Source organism: Haliotis cracherodii, unplaced genomic scaffold (assembly GCF_022045235.1).
Source record: "Haliotis cracherodii isolate W230 unplaced genomic scaffold, xgHalCrac1.p SCAF_21, whole genome shotgun sequence".
NCBI lineage: Eukaryota > Metazoa > Mollusca > Gastropoda > Lepetellida > Haliotidae > Haliotis > Haliotis cracherodii.
The window spans coordinates 1,335,508-1,354,649 of NW_027266277.1; the positions used below are offsets into that span (position 1 = coordinate 1,335,508).

Here is a 19,142-nt window from a genome sequence, read left to right on the forward strand (position 1 = left end):
ACTAGTCCTCAGCAGGCAACAGAAAGATTATGTCCAAGTTTCCCGATGGGGAAGTACCTTGACTAAGTACCTGAACTTCAATCCAGGCTTACCATCTGCACAGTGACTCCTGAGGTTAAATGGAAGCCTCTTATGTAGCTCTACCCTGTGACGTTCTGTGACGTCATGTCTATCACTTGACATTGATTGGGTAACCTTGTCTGAAGAACATTATGAAGTCGTACCAGTGTGCACGTTAGAGTAACGGAAATAATGCTAACATGGTTTCATAGTCTCACATTTATCGAAATTAAGTATTATGGTGATAATTATAGTCACTGATCTCTTAATTGGGCCATCCAAGTTATAAAAAATATTAGACTCGCCACGTAAGAGTCCGCGTGTATTTTCTCATTTTGTCATGGTAGACAGGCGACAAACCACCGGGGTAAACAATGAAAAAACTCTCGAACGGTGCGTTGTATCATATATTCATTGGGTGACGTTTTATCATATATATGTTTTTATTTCATTATTAATTAGAAATGTCAGTTGGTGTCGCTATGACTTTTGTTGAAAATCCGGCGGGAGTTTGCTTGATTGACTAAATATTTCTGCTAGTTAAAATAAAGTAAACATTGTGATGGCACCACAGGAAACCTAGATACTTGATGACTGCTTTGTCCAATTGTTAAAAAAGTTCCAACCGTTCCAAAAGTTTCATGCCCTTTTCCAAACGACTTCTCATAAACCATTGGTCGCATGAAATACTTCAGCACAGCCTCTATGATTTATTAAAACATTGCCTCCAACATAAAAGGAATCCAAATTGTTTGCAAAACCTACAACTTAAACCGATGAAAAAGATCTCCCATATCCGTTGATATAATTGTCATACTTATACTATTTTTGCGTGGCATATACTTTCTGACCTGAGCTTAATGAATAAACTGCTTTCGTAAAAATGTGTTTTCTTCAATTTGTAGGAAGGATGTAATCCCATCCATGCTTAAAGTAGAGCCTAATATAATGTGTTTGCAATAAAAGAAGCTTTCTTTCATAAGTTCATTTCCTTTTTCACCTACATAGTCAAAAATATTTTCCATTATCATGATCTAAAAACAGAGTCCATAGTAAGATTCCGCGATTATCCTAAGCATGTGTTTATGTCTCGTCGTCCATTAGTGATGATACCAGGAGTCCTAAACACATGCAAAGGAAAATCACTTGTCCTCCTGAAAAAAACTCTGAAACATATGATGCCAGTCAAAAGTGCGAATTACAACGGACAAGTGTCAATTCAGAAATGTTCTCCACACCTCTACCATTAACTTGAACTGAGGCCTTGAATGTTGTAACCCTGATCAAACAACTTTACAGAAAAGAGTCGTAAGACGCCCTTTGAAATCCTTGTAGAAAAAAACATGTTCGATTGTACCTCAAATGTTGACACCAAAGGAATTGGATTGTGTCTTATTTTTACTGGAAAACTTCCAGAATTCTCTTGGTGAATGTTTGATATTTTCCCGGGTGAGTGAGTGAGTATGGTTTGACGCCGCTTTTAGCAATATTCCAGCAACATCACGGCGAGCAACACCAGAAATGGGCTTCACATATTGTACCCATGTGGGGAATCGAACCCGGGCCTACTGGGTGACGAGCGAAAGCTTTAACCACGAGGGTACCTCTCCAAAGCATTGTATTTAATTCATTCATATACTGACGTATCCATGCACTTTTCATAGGCTTTGAGAATCTTGTCGATATTACGCCTCTTTTTCGTGTACTGTTAGATTTCTTGAGAAGTTTCTTCGATTTATTAAATTTCTTTCTAAACTTTCTACAGTCCTTTCTGAACCACGACTTGTGTTTCTTTTTCTTTTTCTTGAATACATAAGTTTACGGGCTCCAAATGTTTTGCGTGCAGCCTGCGTCAGCACGTGCGCTATGTCCTCGGCAAGACTGTTCAGAGCAGCTGAGTCACGTTGACTTGTTCGTGTGAGCTGATTGTGTTAATTTCTTTATGTGTTGGATATCTATATTGTGACGGGATGCATTTGATTCTTCCTGCTTATAACGTTTTGGATTTTGACATTGTTTGGATTGTGTGCTACTTGTTTCCCAACTGGGATTTTATAGGAATTCAAAGTGAACGTCACAGGGCAATGCCCGTCTGATAACAAAGGTGAGAACTCCATTATTTACAAGTCCACAAAGAGGAGTAAACACGATGGTGATGCTAGTGTATGATCTATAACACTGGCATCTCTACCAATCATTTTATCTTTACCGATTCTACCGTTGCATATGAACATATCTAAATTTCTACACATTTCAAGTAATTTAGTACCACAGCTACCTTCTCTCTCGGTAATCTGTGTACCTCGTACATGTGGCACATGACCCGTGTAGATCCGAGGTTGAATAGGTCTTCAACAACCCATGCCTGCCGTAAAAGGTGACCCTGCTTGTCGTAAGATGCGACTCACGGGATCGGTTGGTCAGGCACGCTGACTTAGATGATGCATGTCTATCGTATCGTAATTGCGTGGATCGATGCTGATGATATCAATCACTGGATTGTCTGGTACAGACTAGATTATTTACAAACCGCCTACATACAGTTGGAATATTAATGAGTGCGGCGTTAAACAACAAACAAACACCATGTGGCACATACATGTACCTGCATACAACTCGTCCAGTTCACTTTCAGGTCCTTCCCCAATATCGCTATTGTCCAATTCGAATTCTTTCATTATTAATTTATAAAATATCCTATAATCACTTAAATGTTTTGTCCTGACATAATCTCCGATAAGGGCAACAAGCTCACTCTGTGTCACATAGTTCATAATTGATTGTTCAGTTTCGAATAACGTATCGTTTGCTACATATTTTGAACCTTCCGGCGGTCGGAAAAAAATCCTCTTGTTCCTGGTCAGATAATGTTTTACAGAGTTTTATTCACAGAATATAATCTCAGCATCTATGTTTAATCTATTTGACCCACCGGGAGAAAAGGGAGCTTATGGCTGCTTGGATACATTTGTGCTGTGACGTCATAAAGAAAGACGTTTGATGCCAACTTTCTTCCGTAAAATTCGCCATGTGTGCGGACTGTAAATAAATATCGTTTTTCCTGTCGTGAGTTCGTAATATAATGAAATCAATAATTCAAAGCATTTCAGAATACATATCTCCTTTCAATTAATCATACATTAAATCTTAATATCGCAATTGTTACATAAACGGTCATAAGTCTGAAAATGGGACCTATATGTTGGTTAGTTGGTTGGTTGGTTTGTTGTTTAACGCCGCACTCAGCAATATTCCAGCTCTATGACGGCGGTCTGTAAATAATCGAGTCTGGACCAGACCATCCAGTGATTAATATCATGAGCATCGATCCACGCAATTGGGATCAATGACATGCATCAACCAAGTCAGCGAGCCTGACCACCCGATCCCGTTAATCGCCTTTTACGGCAAGGCGGGGTTGCTGAAGACATAATCTAACCCGGAATCTTTACGGGTCTCCAATATGTGTGGTGCCATGTGTCTCTGTAATAATATGAATTGAAGCTCATCAGATGTATTTGTGTGGTCCTAGGATACTGTAGTTTCAAAATATAATTTAAGAAGAAGTCGTCAAAATGCGATTTTTCACCCATAAGGTCCCTTATCTCATGGTTAGTCACTTTTGATCTTTATATACACAAAGAAGAAAGTTAAGCACACCCCTATTTCTGAACTATGACAAATGGCAAAACTCAGGGCATGGGATGAATGACCACAGGAGCTGGGCGATACCATTGTCATCGGATAGAACAAACATTTGACAACAAAAACATCATGGTAACACAGGTACTGTTTTTGACCTTCGACAATACCCAAAATAAGTATGGAGCTGCAGGATTATGTAAACGAGCTACGTTTGATGTTTCATGTTAAAATTAGGAGATAAACATACTGTGTTTTCAATGTAGAGCTAGGTTACCTGTAGATTTAACCCCGCTAAATTGAATTTGGAACCGAACGCGCAGTTAAATCTACAGGTAACCTAGCTCTACATTGAAAACACAGTATGTTTATCTCCATTCTACCATGACTAAATAAATTGCGAACTCTTTGGTGTTAGCAAATATACTGAGTAAAGCTGCATGGGTTGAGTCCAGTGTTTTGAGTGGGTTATCGATCTGAATTACGGAATCACCGAACAAAATATGGTGCTGTATATACTCAAGCAGTTTGTTTACACCGTAATACTTCCCTCGAACATATGACAGGCATTGAAAGCATAATATTATAAGCACGACAGCTTGGTAAACTAACATGAGGTGGGCATCCCTAATGTAAACAAAACAAGCTTTGCACGGCTTTCGCTCTACATCGCACGTCACCATTATGACGTCTAATCGCTCATTGTGACGCAAAAGATAAGACGTCACAGTTGTATATAGAAAAGCGCCAAAATTCCAAGCTCTCTGTTGTCTTCAAAACGTAAAAACATTCCCTTTGATGATTTTTGTCGTGTGTTTCTGCACGAAATGTATTGCCACACATACTTTGAATATTGTAGTAACCGCATCTGTGCATTTTGTAACCTGTAATTGTAGATATGATTATTTAAATATGCCTACCGACAATGACTGAAAATAGTACTATTCTATGAATATTAGCTTCCGCGGTGATGAGGCCGTCAAACCAGCTGTTTCAATCAGAGGGGGGTTTATTGTGATTTAATAGCCTCTGATTGACCAATCAGAATCAAGTAAATTACAAATTCATGGTAGAATGCTGCTTCCAATTGACGTAAATCTTGTTCAGGAGGATCTCGTGCCTCTCTGCGCCGCCCAAGAATATCCCAAACATGTTCAAGGGGGTTCAAATCTGGGCTCATTGCTGGCCAGGGTAGAGTCGTTATCGCATTGGCCCTCATGTATCCACGACTGCAAGCGAACGATCAGGCCTGGCATTGTTATCCATGTACTGAGGTCGAGTAGCAAGAGGGTGGTTGTCAAAATGAAGAACGACGACTGCCTCAAAACGTCCCGGATGAACTGAGCCCCTGTCAAGTTGCCCCTCATGGTGAGCAAATACAACCTGCAATCATGAGAAATACACCCCAAACCATTACCGAGCCCCCGCCGTGTGTAACAGTGGGTTTACTCGGCTAATAGTTGAATTTCGGAGCTGTCGAAATTCTTGTTTCTATTCCTAGGTTAAGGTGGATACGATGCCATTTTGACAGACGACCGGAAGTAACGCGTATGTGTTTACGTCAAGGAATTGTGGGAAATATTTAGGGGAAACACCGAATTTAATGGCAGGTTAATGAAGACACTTACATTAAGGCATCATTAGATAATGATATGCTAATAAACGTTTGATACAACCGATTTTAATGATGCCATTAACTAATCGTGCATTTAGCATTTAATGTATCACTAGGGTTTAATGTAGCCATTAGTTAATGAGGCTTTGATACAACCGGGTCCTGGCGTGTAGGCCATGTTCCGGTGCCTCAAAACAATCATTATTCCATCAGTGACTCTGCAGCACATCATTAACATAAAGCTTGTCGACATTCATAGAATCACTTTTGTTGGTCTTTCGAGCCTCTTTCCACAAGAGGTGTCTTGAAGAAGTATCTCCCTCCTTTAAGTGCTAATTTCTTCCGGAAACTGCTCAGCGATTGTAAATGATGTGTCTTTCAACTCTTCCAGCTCGCTTAACCATAACCATGAATATACTCAGCTGAGAAGGTACGGGGCCTCACTGTGTCTTCTGGGATGTTGTGGGGTGCGTGGACGTCCGACACGGCGTACCCTCTTGAACGTTATATGCTCGCTGTCTATGCAGTTCAGATTTTAAGAAACACCTCAAAATAGCTTCCGAACTTTCAAATGTATGAGTGGCCTCCTTTTCTAGGATGTTGCCAAACAACAAATTGTCCCTCACAGAACAACACTTCTGGTCAATGGCTGCTTCTTTCAGGTACAAGTTATAAGATTCCAACTGGTCAATAGTGGAAGCACTTTCCAGAACGTTATCTTTTTGTGTTTTCATTTATTCTAATTTTCTGTTTCATCAGTTTTCCAGTCATCAAAGGAATCCTTCACAAATTTCCTACTCTCCTCTTCACATGTAACACGAGCTTTTACCTCCCCAAATTCATGCACTTTAATCTCTAGTCTGGCCTCATTAGGTTTTATGTCAGTGATATCATTCTAAAAAAAGTCAAGCTCTGAGAGTTTCTTATTCATACTTTACAGTTTGTCCATGATAAGTTTAGTGCTGTCAGGGTCAAGGCCTATAGGAGTTGAGGGTAGTGGGACACAGCTTGGGTTAGGGTACGGGGTAAATACCTGTTGTGTCTGTTGTGTGGCCTGGTATTGTTGTTCCTGGTTGACGTGATTTGGTGAGTAAATCGGATCTGGCAATTGTCGCACCAGCTTGCACGTTCCGGTGTCCATCTTGTCTGCCGTGGACCAAAATATCATGAGCATAAAGATACAGATCAGCAAGAGGGGGAGCTCAATTGGTGTCCATGTGGATGTCTACGTCTGGTCTAAATGCCTTCCCCGAAAACTTCACAAAGATGTTACCAATGAGGAAATCCAGCATTTCACATATTGTTTTCTCAGTAAACTTCATACACGCACGCTCATGATATAGTCGGAATCTTACAGTCTGCTCTGCTTTTGGCAGAGATTTCTTATGAGTAAAAGTGGTAAACGCCTGAGACCTGCATCACTTCGGGCTGTCCTCCCACATTAAGCTGACACGCCGTGATATAACTGGAATACTGTTAAAAACGGCGTTAAACCCAACTCGCTCACTCACTCATTTTGACCAATTGTCCCGGACATCCTCTGAAAAAAAGATATGTATCGATGTCTATAGTCACCACGTTTAGTAACAAATGCCCCATGGATCAGTGAATGAAGTTTTCCCAAAAATTTGTTAAGTGGGATAGTGGTGTATAAAGCTGAAATATCATATGTTTTGACGGATGTGAACTCAGTACTTTTCTGAGATTGTAAAATTTCACCAATGTGGGGATTTTGAGAATTCACATGGTATTAATTCAATTTATCTCATATATTTCCTGTGATAAAAAGAAAGTCCTTCCTTGATAGTATTAAGGATTATGGTTAGTATTTAAGACATTGATTTGGTCGTACATTTGCTTGACCTAGCAATATATCTCTCTTTCAATGGAGCTTTGGAATCCAGTATCAGAGAAGAATAGACACAGCTTCGGGTTATGGAGTCAAGTCAAAAGTTGACAGTTCTGATGCAAGGTTTGGGCAGATTTCTTCCTCAGTTAACAACACACTGGCCTAAGATGTGGCATTATTTTATTTGTCACATTTCTATGATTAAACTATTAATGAAGTGATGCAGACATATAATGGTTTTGTTATTTGAGGGATTAACTACAGCCTTTCCGTGAAGAGCAGCCATTTGGATGATAACTTGCTGGGAAGGAAAATACGTACACAAAACAACATATGTTTCATTTTTTCGCCAACAATGACACTTCGCAATAACGTTTGCAATTCATGATTTTTATATCTGTTCATTTTGTACAAACAGATAATCCAGATTAATAAAGAGTCGGCCTTATTAATATACATATTCATTTCACCGAATATATTTATCATGGACTACGGAAGTCGCACGATCATATTAATACAGTGATATATAAACAATGACACTTCGCAATAATCTTCTAGTGTTCTCAAGGAATTGCACTTTCTGCTTGTCAAGGAATCCACTTTAAAATACTTGATTTAATGTTCAACGCAGCTCCAGCATATCTATCCGATCTTGTATAAAAGAACCAGCCATTAGCTCATGAGTAGTTTCATGTGACTGGAACATAGTGTGTGTGTGTCTGTGTATGCATCCATGCATTATGTTTGCACGCACGCATGCACACACATGCATGCACACACATGCATATGCACACACACACACACACACACACACACACACACACACACACACACACACACACACACACACACACACACACACACACCTGTATGAGAGATACAACACGAAAGTCCAGAGATCTCTATCTTTAACTCTACCGATTTCACGATTGTGATTTCCAAGAGTAATGGTAATATGTATTGTAATTCATAAAAAAGCTCACTGATATCCACATAGAGAAGATGCATTGCTAACATTGCGGTCTGTGCATATCAAAAGCCTACGATATATCATGTCAAATGAATGTGTGGAACAAATATCATTTGTTAGATATGATCACTGAATCCTGCGTTTGAGATTAAAACGTGCGCCACTTTACCGTTGAGACTGGAATGATTTTTAGTGTCAGCAGTATGTCTGTGAGAGCTTCACCGTGTCAACATTGTGTTTGTGACAGCTTCAGCGTGTCAACATTGTGTCTGTGACAGCTTCACCGTGTCAACAGTGTGTCTGTGACAGCTTCACCGTGTCAACAGTGTGTCTGTGACAGCTTCACCTTGTCAACAGTGTGTCTGTGACAGCTTCACCGTGTCAACAGTGTGTCTGTGATCACTTCACCTTGTCAACAGTGTGTCTGTGATAGCTTCACCTTGTCAACAGTGTGTCTGTGACAGCAGTATGTAGGTAGTATATACTGAATACATTTAATATCACTTAGTCTTATTATCTCATGTAGGCTGACACACAACTAAATATATTATCATAATATTATTTCTTGTTGGCTGACACATAACTGAATATATTACCACTATATTATTTCCTGTAGGCTAACACACAACTGAATATATTACCACTATATTATCTCCTGTAGGCTGACACACAACTGAATATATTACCACTATATTATCTCCTGTAGGCCGACACACAACTGAATATATTATAGCTATATTATCTCCTGTAGGCTAACACACAACTGAATACAGTATCACTATATTATCTCCTGTAGGCTGACACACAACTGAATATATTATAGCTATATTATCTCCTGTAGGCCGACACACTACTGAATATATTACCACTATATTATCTCCTGTTGGCTGACACACAGGTGAATATATTACCACTAAATTATCTCCTGTAGGCCGACACACAAGTGAATATATTACCACTATATTATCTCCTGTAGGCCGACAAACAAATGAATATATTACCACTATATTATCTCCTGTAGGCTGACACAAACTGAATACATTACCACTATATTATCTCCTGTAGACTGACACAAAAGTGAATATATTACCACTATATTCTCTCCCGTAGGCTGACACACAAGTGAATATATTACCACTATATTATCTCCTGTAGGCCGACACACAAGTGAATATATTACCACTATATTATCTCCTGTAGGCTGACACACAACTGAATATGTTACCACTATATTATCTCTTGTAGGCTAACACACAACTGAATATATTACCACTATATTATCTCCTGTAGGCTAACACAACTGAATATATTACCACTGTATTATCTCCTGTAGGCTGACACACAACTGAATATATTACCACTATATCATCTCCTGTAGGCCGACACACAAATTATCTCTTGTAGGCTGGAACGACGTTGGCTACCACAATCCCGACATGAAGACCCCCAACATCGACCGCCTGGCAGCGCAAGGTATCAAGTTGAACCAGTCCTACACACAGTCTATATGCACACCGTGAGTACAGTGACATAGTGATCTTGGTTTAACGCCACTTTTAACATTATTCAAGCAATACCATGGCGGTGGGAAACCAGAAGTCACCAAAGTTCACAGTGGGTTTGTGGAATTGACCCATTGTCCTCGACGTGTCGACCAACGTGAAAACTATGTATTGTTTGTTCATTTTTATGTTGATGGGTTGGGGGAGAACCCTGTGTATGCTTTTTAATGAATGCATTATGTTTCTCATTTGTGGGTGAGCCAACCCCGAGTTAAAAAGGGCACAGTAGAATCAGTAAAAGCGACAAATCCCGTTTTATATTCTGAGAAATCTCTGTAAATAGAAGAGTCGAATGTACGATGCTGGCTATGTCATGAGCATGTGTTTGTGAATCACACAGTTGTCAAAATTCTGATAACTGGTGATCTGACACTGATAACAAGGCACACTTTGTTTCCAGCACAAGATCAGCTCTGATGACAGGCAGATACCCATTTAAGACGGGAATGCAAGTACGATACATTTTATAGTCAGTTTTATTCGTATACACGATTCTTAACTTATTAAGATAAGGTTATCGACGGCAAAACGTCTCTCTTAAACATATACCAGTTCGGGGAACAGCTGACAGTCCTGTTGTTAGTTGCCTTGTATGGTTAAATCACACCTTGGTCAGCTTTGTAACCGACGAATCCCAGTTTTGTTTTCCTTGGTAAAAACACATGATATCATAACACTACCTTGGATATTTACAACTTGGCATCGTTGACAATCCTAGCCAGTATTTTATTACTTTGACTGGTGCAAATACACACTATGGAAACCTACTGCACTAATCAGATAGGCTGTATTTGATGTGTTTATCTTTACACCATTAATATTTTACGAGCATATGAATGTTCTCTAAAAATCAAGTCCAATGCAGTAAACTACGGTTATAACGAACTCAAATGGACCACTAATTTTAGTTCGTTATAAGCATATATACAACATCTATACAGCAAGAGGCAGGGACCAAAAATTAAGTTCGTAATATCCGTCAGTTCGTTATAAGCGTGTTCGTTATAAACGTATTTTACTGTATGTCGTATCTCATCCCATATAAGGGGGCACGGGTGGCCCAGTCGTCTAAGGCGCCGCGATACGCTGGGCAGAGTTGCGTCCCTTGGGCACGCCAGAAACCTATGATTGTGGGTTCGAATCCCGGTTCGCCCTGATTATGTTTCTAGGGTTGTCAGCACCATACCCGTGCTCATTGGTTTTACCGAAGTGGTAAACGTCTGAGACCTGCATCACTTCGGGCTTTCCTACCACATTAAGCTGACAACGCCGTGATACAACTGGAATATTGTTAAAAGCGGCGTTAAACCAAACTCACTCACTCACTCACTCATTCACTCACTCACTCACTCACTCATCCCATATAAACGAACTGGAATTATTTAATATCAGACATTTTACGGAATACCTTGAAGTTTACATTACTGACAAACCTGGGGTAACTTGGTATCCCCAGGGTTCTAGTTTGTATTGAATGAAAGTCATAGGGGAATTTGCAAGAAAAATAAACTCCCTTAGATTTATAGCTGTGACAACATCCAAGTCCCTCCCTTTATAAAACCACCCCTCACGTTTTGCTAACGCACGTCCGTTTTTAAAACAACTGCTTTTGAAATTTAGGTGTTAACATTTGAACAAGATCTGACTTCGTAATCTAGGTAGCACTCGATATCATCACACGTTTATCAGCAAATATACACCAAGATATTAATTCAGCACCCCCGGACAAAATAAAGAACACTGATATACCCGTTCATAAAAAATCAAGTCTCATGATACTCATTCACAGAATGGCTGTTGAACTCGAGTATTGTCATGACAATAATTGACAGTGTCGTCCAAACACAGAACGTGAAGGATGATACCCTCGAGTTTCAGGAAAAGCAAATTGATATTGATGCAAGTAAGAGTACTGTATATAAAGTGGCAATTATCCGATTGTTTAACCAGCACATGTAACCATGGCACGCATGAGGTTGTCAGGGACGCTTCGTTGGCAAATTATTGGCATGCATGACACAGGTATGTCATTCAAAGCCATTGGACGTCAACTTGGCTATGGTAATACTGTCATCAGCAGAAAACACAGACAAATACGTAAAGTAGAGGGTCGTCCATGGCCATGGCCACCCCGGAAGACAAATGTACAGGAAGACAGAGATCTTGCACGTCTTGTGAGGCGACAACCGTTTGCTACGAGAAAAGCTCTGAAAGACAGTAGCTTTCCAACAGGCATCTGTGCACCCGAACTGACCGGAACCGGATAAAATCATTTGGACTGTAGTCACAAGACGGTTTCACGCTTCTGATTTTCAGAATTGTGATTATCTTTGTAAGATGCCAATGAACGTTTTGGACAGTAATGGTCGTTCATACTTGATCATGGAACTTGCCAGATCCATACTTTTCGTGATTAACAATTCTGCCCAATTACAGTACAATAGCAACTGTGTTATTTATGCTATTAAAATATTGAACATTTGCCCCATTCAGTGTTTTCATTGGTCAATAGTCTCATCTAACACAAGACATTTAAATCTCCACCATAGTTCAGACTTGACGCGAATGATACAATGTACCATGCTGTTGAACAGACATGGTCGCAAAACCAGGGGGTGCTTAATTAATTTTTAGGTGTATAATAACAAAAATATCTTAACAACATCTGGGTGCAACTGTATGCCTCCTTCACACTTACACTCTGTTTCTTTTGCCAGTTAGTTAATAAAGACTCGTATACCAGCACAACTTAGTAATTGTATTTTAAAGCAGTACAATTTTGACATATGCCTGTGTTTCAGCACGGCGTGCTGCTGGCGACTGACAACGCCTGTCTTCCCACGCGACACCAGCTGCTGAGCGAGGATCTCCGACACCATGGCTGCTCCACTCACCTGGTCGGCAAGTAAGACACGTGACTAACAAGTGTCCCTAAATGGTCATCTAATATCAGTTCCGAAATGAACATAAGTGCTCGTAAAGATCTAAATGAATTTAAACGAGTCTAGACTTTTAAACGAATCCAGGTTGTGTTGTTTTTGCCAGAGTCCATATACCATATCTCTGGTTTCCATATATCATATCTCCGGTTTCCATATACCATATCTATGGTTTCCATATACCATATCTCTGGTTTCCATATACCATAACTCTGGTTTCCATATACCATATCTCCGGTTTCCATATACCATATCTCTGGTTTCCGTGTACCATATCTCCGGTTTCTATGTACTATATTTCCGGTTTCCTTATACCATATCTCTGGTTTCCATATCCCATACCTCTGGTTTCGCAAATGTTCAAAATAATTTTCGTTTCGTCTTGCAATGTTTCGTTTCGGCGCAACATGTTGAGGTCTGACACTATTACTTCACGCTCGTCTTCTATCACGTCCTCTATCACGTCCTCTATTACGTCCTCTATCACGGAACTCGCTCTTTCCTCAGATGGCACCTGGGGTTCTGCAAGTGGGCGTGTACTCCCACCTACCGTGGGTTTGACACCTTCTTCGGGTACTACTCAGGGGCCCACGACTACTACACCAAAACATGTGCGTTGCACCATGTGAGTTATTATACATGTATGTGAGTTGCACCATGTGACTTATATGTGAGTTGCACCATGTGACTTATATGTGAGTTGCACCATGTGAGTTATTATACATGTATATGAGTCCCACAATGTGACTTATATGCGAGTCCCACAATGTGACTTATATGTGAGTTCCTCATTGTGACTTATATGTGAGTTCAACAATGTGACTTATATGTGAGTTGCACCATGTGAGTTATTATACATGTATGTGAGTTGCACCATGTGACTTATATGTGAGTTGCACCATGTGACTTATATGTGAGTTGCACCATGTGACTTATATGTGAGTTGCACCATGTGAGTTATTATACATGTATATGAGTCCCACAATGTGACTTATATGTGAGTTCCACAATGTGACTTATATGTGAGTTACACAATGTGACTTATACGTGAGTTGCACCATGTGAGTTATTATACATGTATGTGAGTTCCACAATGTGACATATATGTGAGTTCCACAATGTGACTTATATGTGAGTTACACAATGTGACTTATACGTGAGTTGCACCATGTGAGTTATTATACACGTATGTGGGTTACACCATGTTACTTATATGTGAGTTCCACAATGTGACTTATATGTGAGTTGCACCATGTGGGTTATGATACATGTATGTGAGTTCCAAAATGTGACTTATATGTGAGTCCCACAATGTGACTTATATGTGAGTAGCACCATGTGAGTTATGATACATGTATGTGAGTTCCACAATGTGACTTATATGTGAGTTGCACCATGTGACTTAAATATGAGTTGCACCATGTGACTTATATGTGAGTCCCACAATGTGACTTATATGTGAGTTGCACCATGTGAGTTATTTTCATGTATGTGAGTTCAACAATGTGACTTATATGTGAGTAGCACCATGTGACTTAAATATGAGTTGCACCATGTGACTTATATGTGAGTTCCACAATGTGACTTATATGTGAGTTGCACCATGTGGGTTATGATACATGTATGTGAGTTCCAAAATGTGACTTATATGTGAGTCCCACAATGTGACTTATATGTGAGTAGCACCATGTGAGTTATGATACATGTATGTGAGTTCCACAATGTGACTTATATGTGAGTTGCACCATGTGACTTAAATATGAGTTGCACCATGTGACTTATATGTGAGTCCCACAATGTGACTTATATGTGAGTTGCACCATGTGAGTTATTTTCATGTATGTGAGTTCAACAATGTGACTTATATGTGAGTAGCACCATGTGACTTAAATATGAGTTGCACCATGTGACTTATATGTGAGTCCCACAATGTGACTTATATGTGAGTTGCACCATGTGACTTATATGTGAGTTGCACCATGTGACTTAAATATGAGTTGCACCATGTGACTTATATGTGAGTTGCATAAATGTGAGTTATTATACATGACTTACATGTGAGTCTCACACTGTGACTTCTAGGTGAGTTGAACAATAAGACTTATAAGTGAGTTGTACAATGTGACTTATATGTGAGTTGCATAATGTGACATATATGTGAGTTACACAATGAGACTTGTATGTGTGTAAAACCATGTGGGTTATGATACATGTATGTGAGTTCCAAAATGTGACTTATATGTGAGTCCCACAATGTGACTTATATGTGAGTAGCACCATGTGAGTTATGATACATGTATGTGAGTTCCACAATGTGACTTATATGTGAGTTGCACCATGTGACTTAAATATGAGTTGCACCATGTGACTTATATGTGAGTCCCACAATGTGACTTATATGTGAGTTGCACCATGTGAGTTATTTTCATGGATGTGAGTTCCACAATGTGACTTATATGTGAGTTGCACCATGTGGGTTATGATACATGTATGTGAGTTCCAAAATGTGACTTATATGTGAGTCCCACAATGTGACTTATATGTGAGTAGCACCATGTAAGTTATGATACATGTATGTGAGTTCCAAAATGTGACTTATATGTGAGTTGCACCATGTGACTTATATGTGAGTAGCACCATGTGAGTTATTTTCATGTATGTGAGTTCAACAATGTGACTTATATGTGAGTAGCACCATGTGACTTAAATATGAGTTGCACCATGTGACTTATATGTGAGTCCCACAATGTGACTTATATGTGAGTTGCACCATGTGACTTATATGTGAGTTGCACCATGTGACTTAAATATGAGTTGCACCATGTGACTTATATGTGAGTTGCATAAATGTGAGTTATTATACATGACTTACATGTGAGTCTCACACTGTGACTTCTAGGTGAGTTGAACAATAAGACTTATAAGTGAGTTGTACAATGTGACTTATATGTGAGTTGCATAATGTGACATATATGTGAGTTACACAATGAGACTTGTATGTGTGTAAAACCATGTGGGTTATGATACATGTATGTGAGTTCCAAAATGTGACTTATATGTGAGTCCCACAATGTGACTTATATGTGAGTAGCACCATGTGAGTTATGATACATGTATGTGAGTTCCACAATGTGACTTATATGTGAGTTGCACCATGTGACTTAAATATGAGTGGCACCATGTGACTTATATGTGAGTCCCACAATGTGACTTATATGTGAGTTGCACCATGTGAGTTATTTTCATGGATGTGAGTTCCACAATGTGACTTATATGTGAGTTGCACCATGTGGGTTATGATACATGTATGTGAGTTCCAAAATGTGACTTATATGTGAGTCCCACAATGTGACTTATATGTGAGTAGCACCATGTAAGTTATGATACATGTGAGTTCCAAAATGTGACTGATATGTGAGTTGCACCATGTGACTTATATGTGAGTTGCACCATGTGAGTTATTTTCATGTATGTGAGTTCAACAATGTGACTTATATGTGAGTAGCACCATGTGACTTAAATATGAGTTGCACCATGTGACTTATATGTGAGTCCCACAATGTGACTTATATGTGAGTTGCACCATGTGACTTATATGTGAGTTGCACCATGTGACTTAAATATGAGTTGCACCATGTGACTTATATGTGAGTTGCACAATGTGAGTTATTATACATGACTTACATGTGAGTCTCACACTGTGACGTCTAGGTGAATTGCACAATAAGACTTATAAGTGAGTTGTACAATGTGACTTATATGTGAGTTGCACAATGTGACATATATGTGAGTTACACAATGAGACTTGTATGTGTGTAAAACCATGTGACCTACATGTGAGTTGCACAATGTGACTTAGTATACAAGTTTGTGAGTTCCACAACGTGACTTATATGTGAGTTACACAATTACACTTATATGTGAGTTCCACAACGTGACATATATGTGAGTTTCACCATGTGAGTTATCAAATGTGAGTTCTACAATGTGACTTATATATGAGTTCCACAATGTGACATATATGTGAATTCAACAATGTGGTTTATATGTTAGTTTCACCATTTTATTTATATGTGAGTTGCACAATAAGAATTATATGTGAGTTGCACAATAAGAATTATATGTGAGTTGCACAATGTGACTTATATGAGTTACACCATGTGGGTTATATGTGAGTTCCTCAATGTGACTTATATGTGAGTTGCACCATGTGACTTATATGTGAGTTTCACCATGTGACTTATATGTGAGTTGCTTAATGTGAGTTATTATACATGTATGTGAGTTCCACAATGTGACTTACATGTGAGTTCCACAATGTGAGTTATTATACGGGAGTTCTACAATGTGAGTTATTATATATGACTTACACAATGTGAGTTTAAGCATGTAAGAAGTAGCATGTTAGTTAAATATGCTGACAGTTTGTAACTATCCACTTCAACATGATAGACCTGAAACAGAATTGCCATTCGTAGGTCCAGACTACTGCCTGATTGTGACGACACAACAGAAACACCCACTGAGAAGGAAATGATTTATTGAAGAATCATTTTGACTTTCAAATTTTGACATTTAAGAAAGCAACACCTGTGGTTAAAAAGACCCATTGAAAAGAAACCACACCCGTGAAGATCCGGGTTAGAATAGATCTTCAGCAGCCCATGCTTGCAGTACAAAGCGATAGTGCTTGTAGTTAGAGGCGACTAACGGGATCTGGTGGTCATGCTCGCTTACTCGGTTGATACAGTTGATCTTATCCCAATTGCATGGATCGGTGCTAATCATGTCAATCACTGGATTGTCTATTCCAGACTCGTTTATGGATATGGACAGATCATGAATAACTGGAATATTGCTGAGTGCGGCATAAAACAACAGATAAACAATCAAAAGAAACAAAAACGTAACCTTACACTGATGGATTATTTCTTAAATGATGCAAAACGTGTTTGCTGCAGATGCATCCGAGTTCACCAAGTACGCATACCTGGATCTGCGTGACGACATCCACCCTGCCTGGACGTATTCCCACAACACCTCCTACTCCACAGTAGCTGCACTTTTTAGATACTTTATTCCGACAAGGACCGATTATATTATATTTCACTGTTGTTTAAATTAATTTTAATATTTGAATTTTTCGATAATATTTGGTGATTAATCGAATTAGTATAATGCTTAAGTAATGTTCGATGGAAGCCAGTTCAGATGCATTCACTTATTAAAAATGACTGGACTCAGATTTAAAAGGGTGACACATATTTGAACTTCTCTTTCAGCACATGTTCACAGATCGGGCTACTGATGTGATTAATCAACACAATACTTCAACACCTCTATTCCTGTATCTGTCTCTTCAAAACCCGCATTTCCCCCTGCAGGTAGGAGTGTGTCACACCTAGAAATATGTAGTTGAACTGTAAATGTAAAATGGTTAATGGTAATGGGACACGAAGCGGTAAATACTGAATAGACATTCAGATCGTTACCGTGCATGTTTATTCTAATCATGTAAAAATGAAATCCAATCTTACATGCGAAAAGCGAATACACAGAGGAGGTACAATGGTGGCCCATTCATTGTGCAGAGTTACGTCCCCTTGATTTGCAAGAATTTGATGACTGTGGCTCACCTCTAAGCTGCAGATTCTCCCTGAATATGTTTCTTTAGTTGTCAGCAACATCTCCGTGCTCGTGGCTTCACCAAAGTGTAGACCGCCCCCGTGGTCTAGTGGTAGAGTGAACGAGAGAAGACGCACATATTGTGGTAAGACGTATATACACACCACACACACACAGATATACTGAAGTGAACGAGAGAAGACGGACATATTGTGGTAGGACGTATATACACACCACACACACAGATATACTGAAGTGAACGAGAGAAGACGGACATATTGTGGTAGGACGTATATACACACCACACACACACAGATATACTGAAGTGAACGAGAGAAGACGGATATATTGTGGCAGGACGTATATACACACCACACACACACAGATATACTGAAGTGAACGAGAGAAGACGGATATATTGTGGCAGGACGTATATACACACCACACACACAGATATACTGAAGTGAACGAGAGAAGACGGATATATTGTGGCAGGACATATATACACACCACACACACAGATATACTGTTGCAAAAGAGAGAAGACGGACATGATGTGGTAGAACGTGCATACACACCACCCATATAGAGATATACTGTTGTGAACGAGAGAAGACGGACCTATTGTGGTAGGACGTATATACACACCACACACACAGATATACTGTTGTGAACGCGAGAAGACGGACCTATTGTGGTAGGACATGTACATACACAACACATAGGTACATACAGTAAGGCTATTTCCTCAACAGTGATACATTTCCCTTGTGTAGGAATGGTGTCGGCGCTGGATGAAGGCATTGGGAACGTAACGGCGGCATTGGAGGAGCGAGGCATGATGGACAACACTCTCATACTGTTCTTATTGTGGAGATGA

At 39.5% G+C, this 19,142-nt stretch overlaps 1 protein-coding gene across 1 annotated transcript; it reads left to right on the top strand.

Moving 5' to 3' along the window:
• Nucleotides 1–4,314: 4,314 nt before the first annotated feature.
• LOC139471020 (arylsulfatase B-like) lies at nt 4,315–19,142 on the top strand. The gene is made up of 9 exons (XM_071253323.1): nt 4,315–4,319; nt 9,515–9,652; nt 10,099–10,150; nt 12,500–12,603; nt 13,145–13,248; nt 17,599–17,690; nt 17,920–18,027; nt 18,482–18,545; nt 19,039–19,142. The coding sequence occupies exons 1-9, from the start codon at nt 4,315–4,317 to the stop codon at nt 19,140–19,142; spliced, it is 771 nt and encodes a 256-aa protein (XP_071109424.1).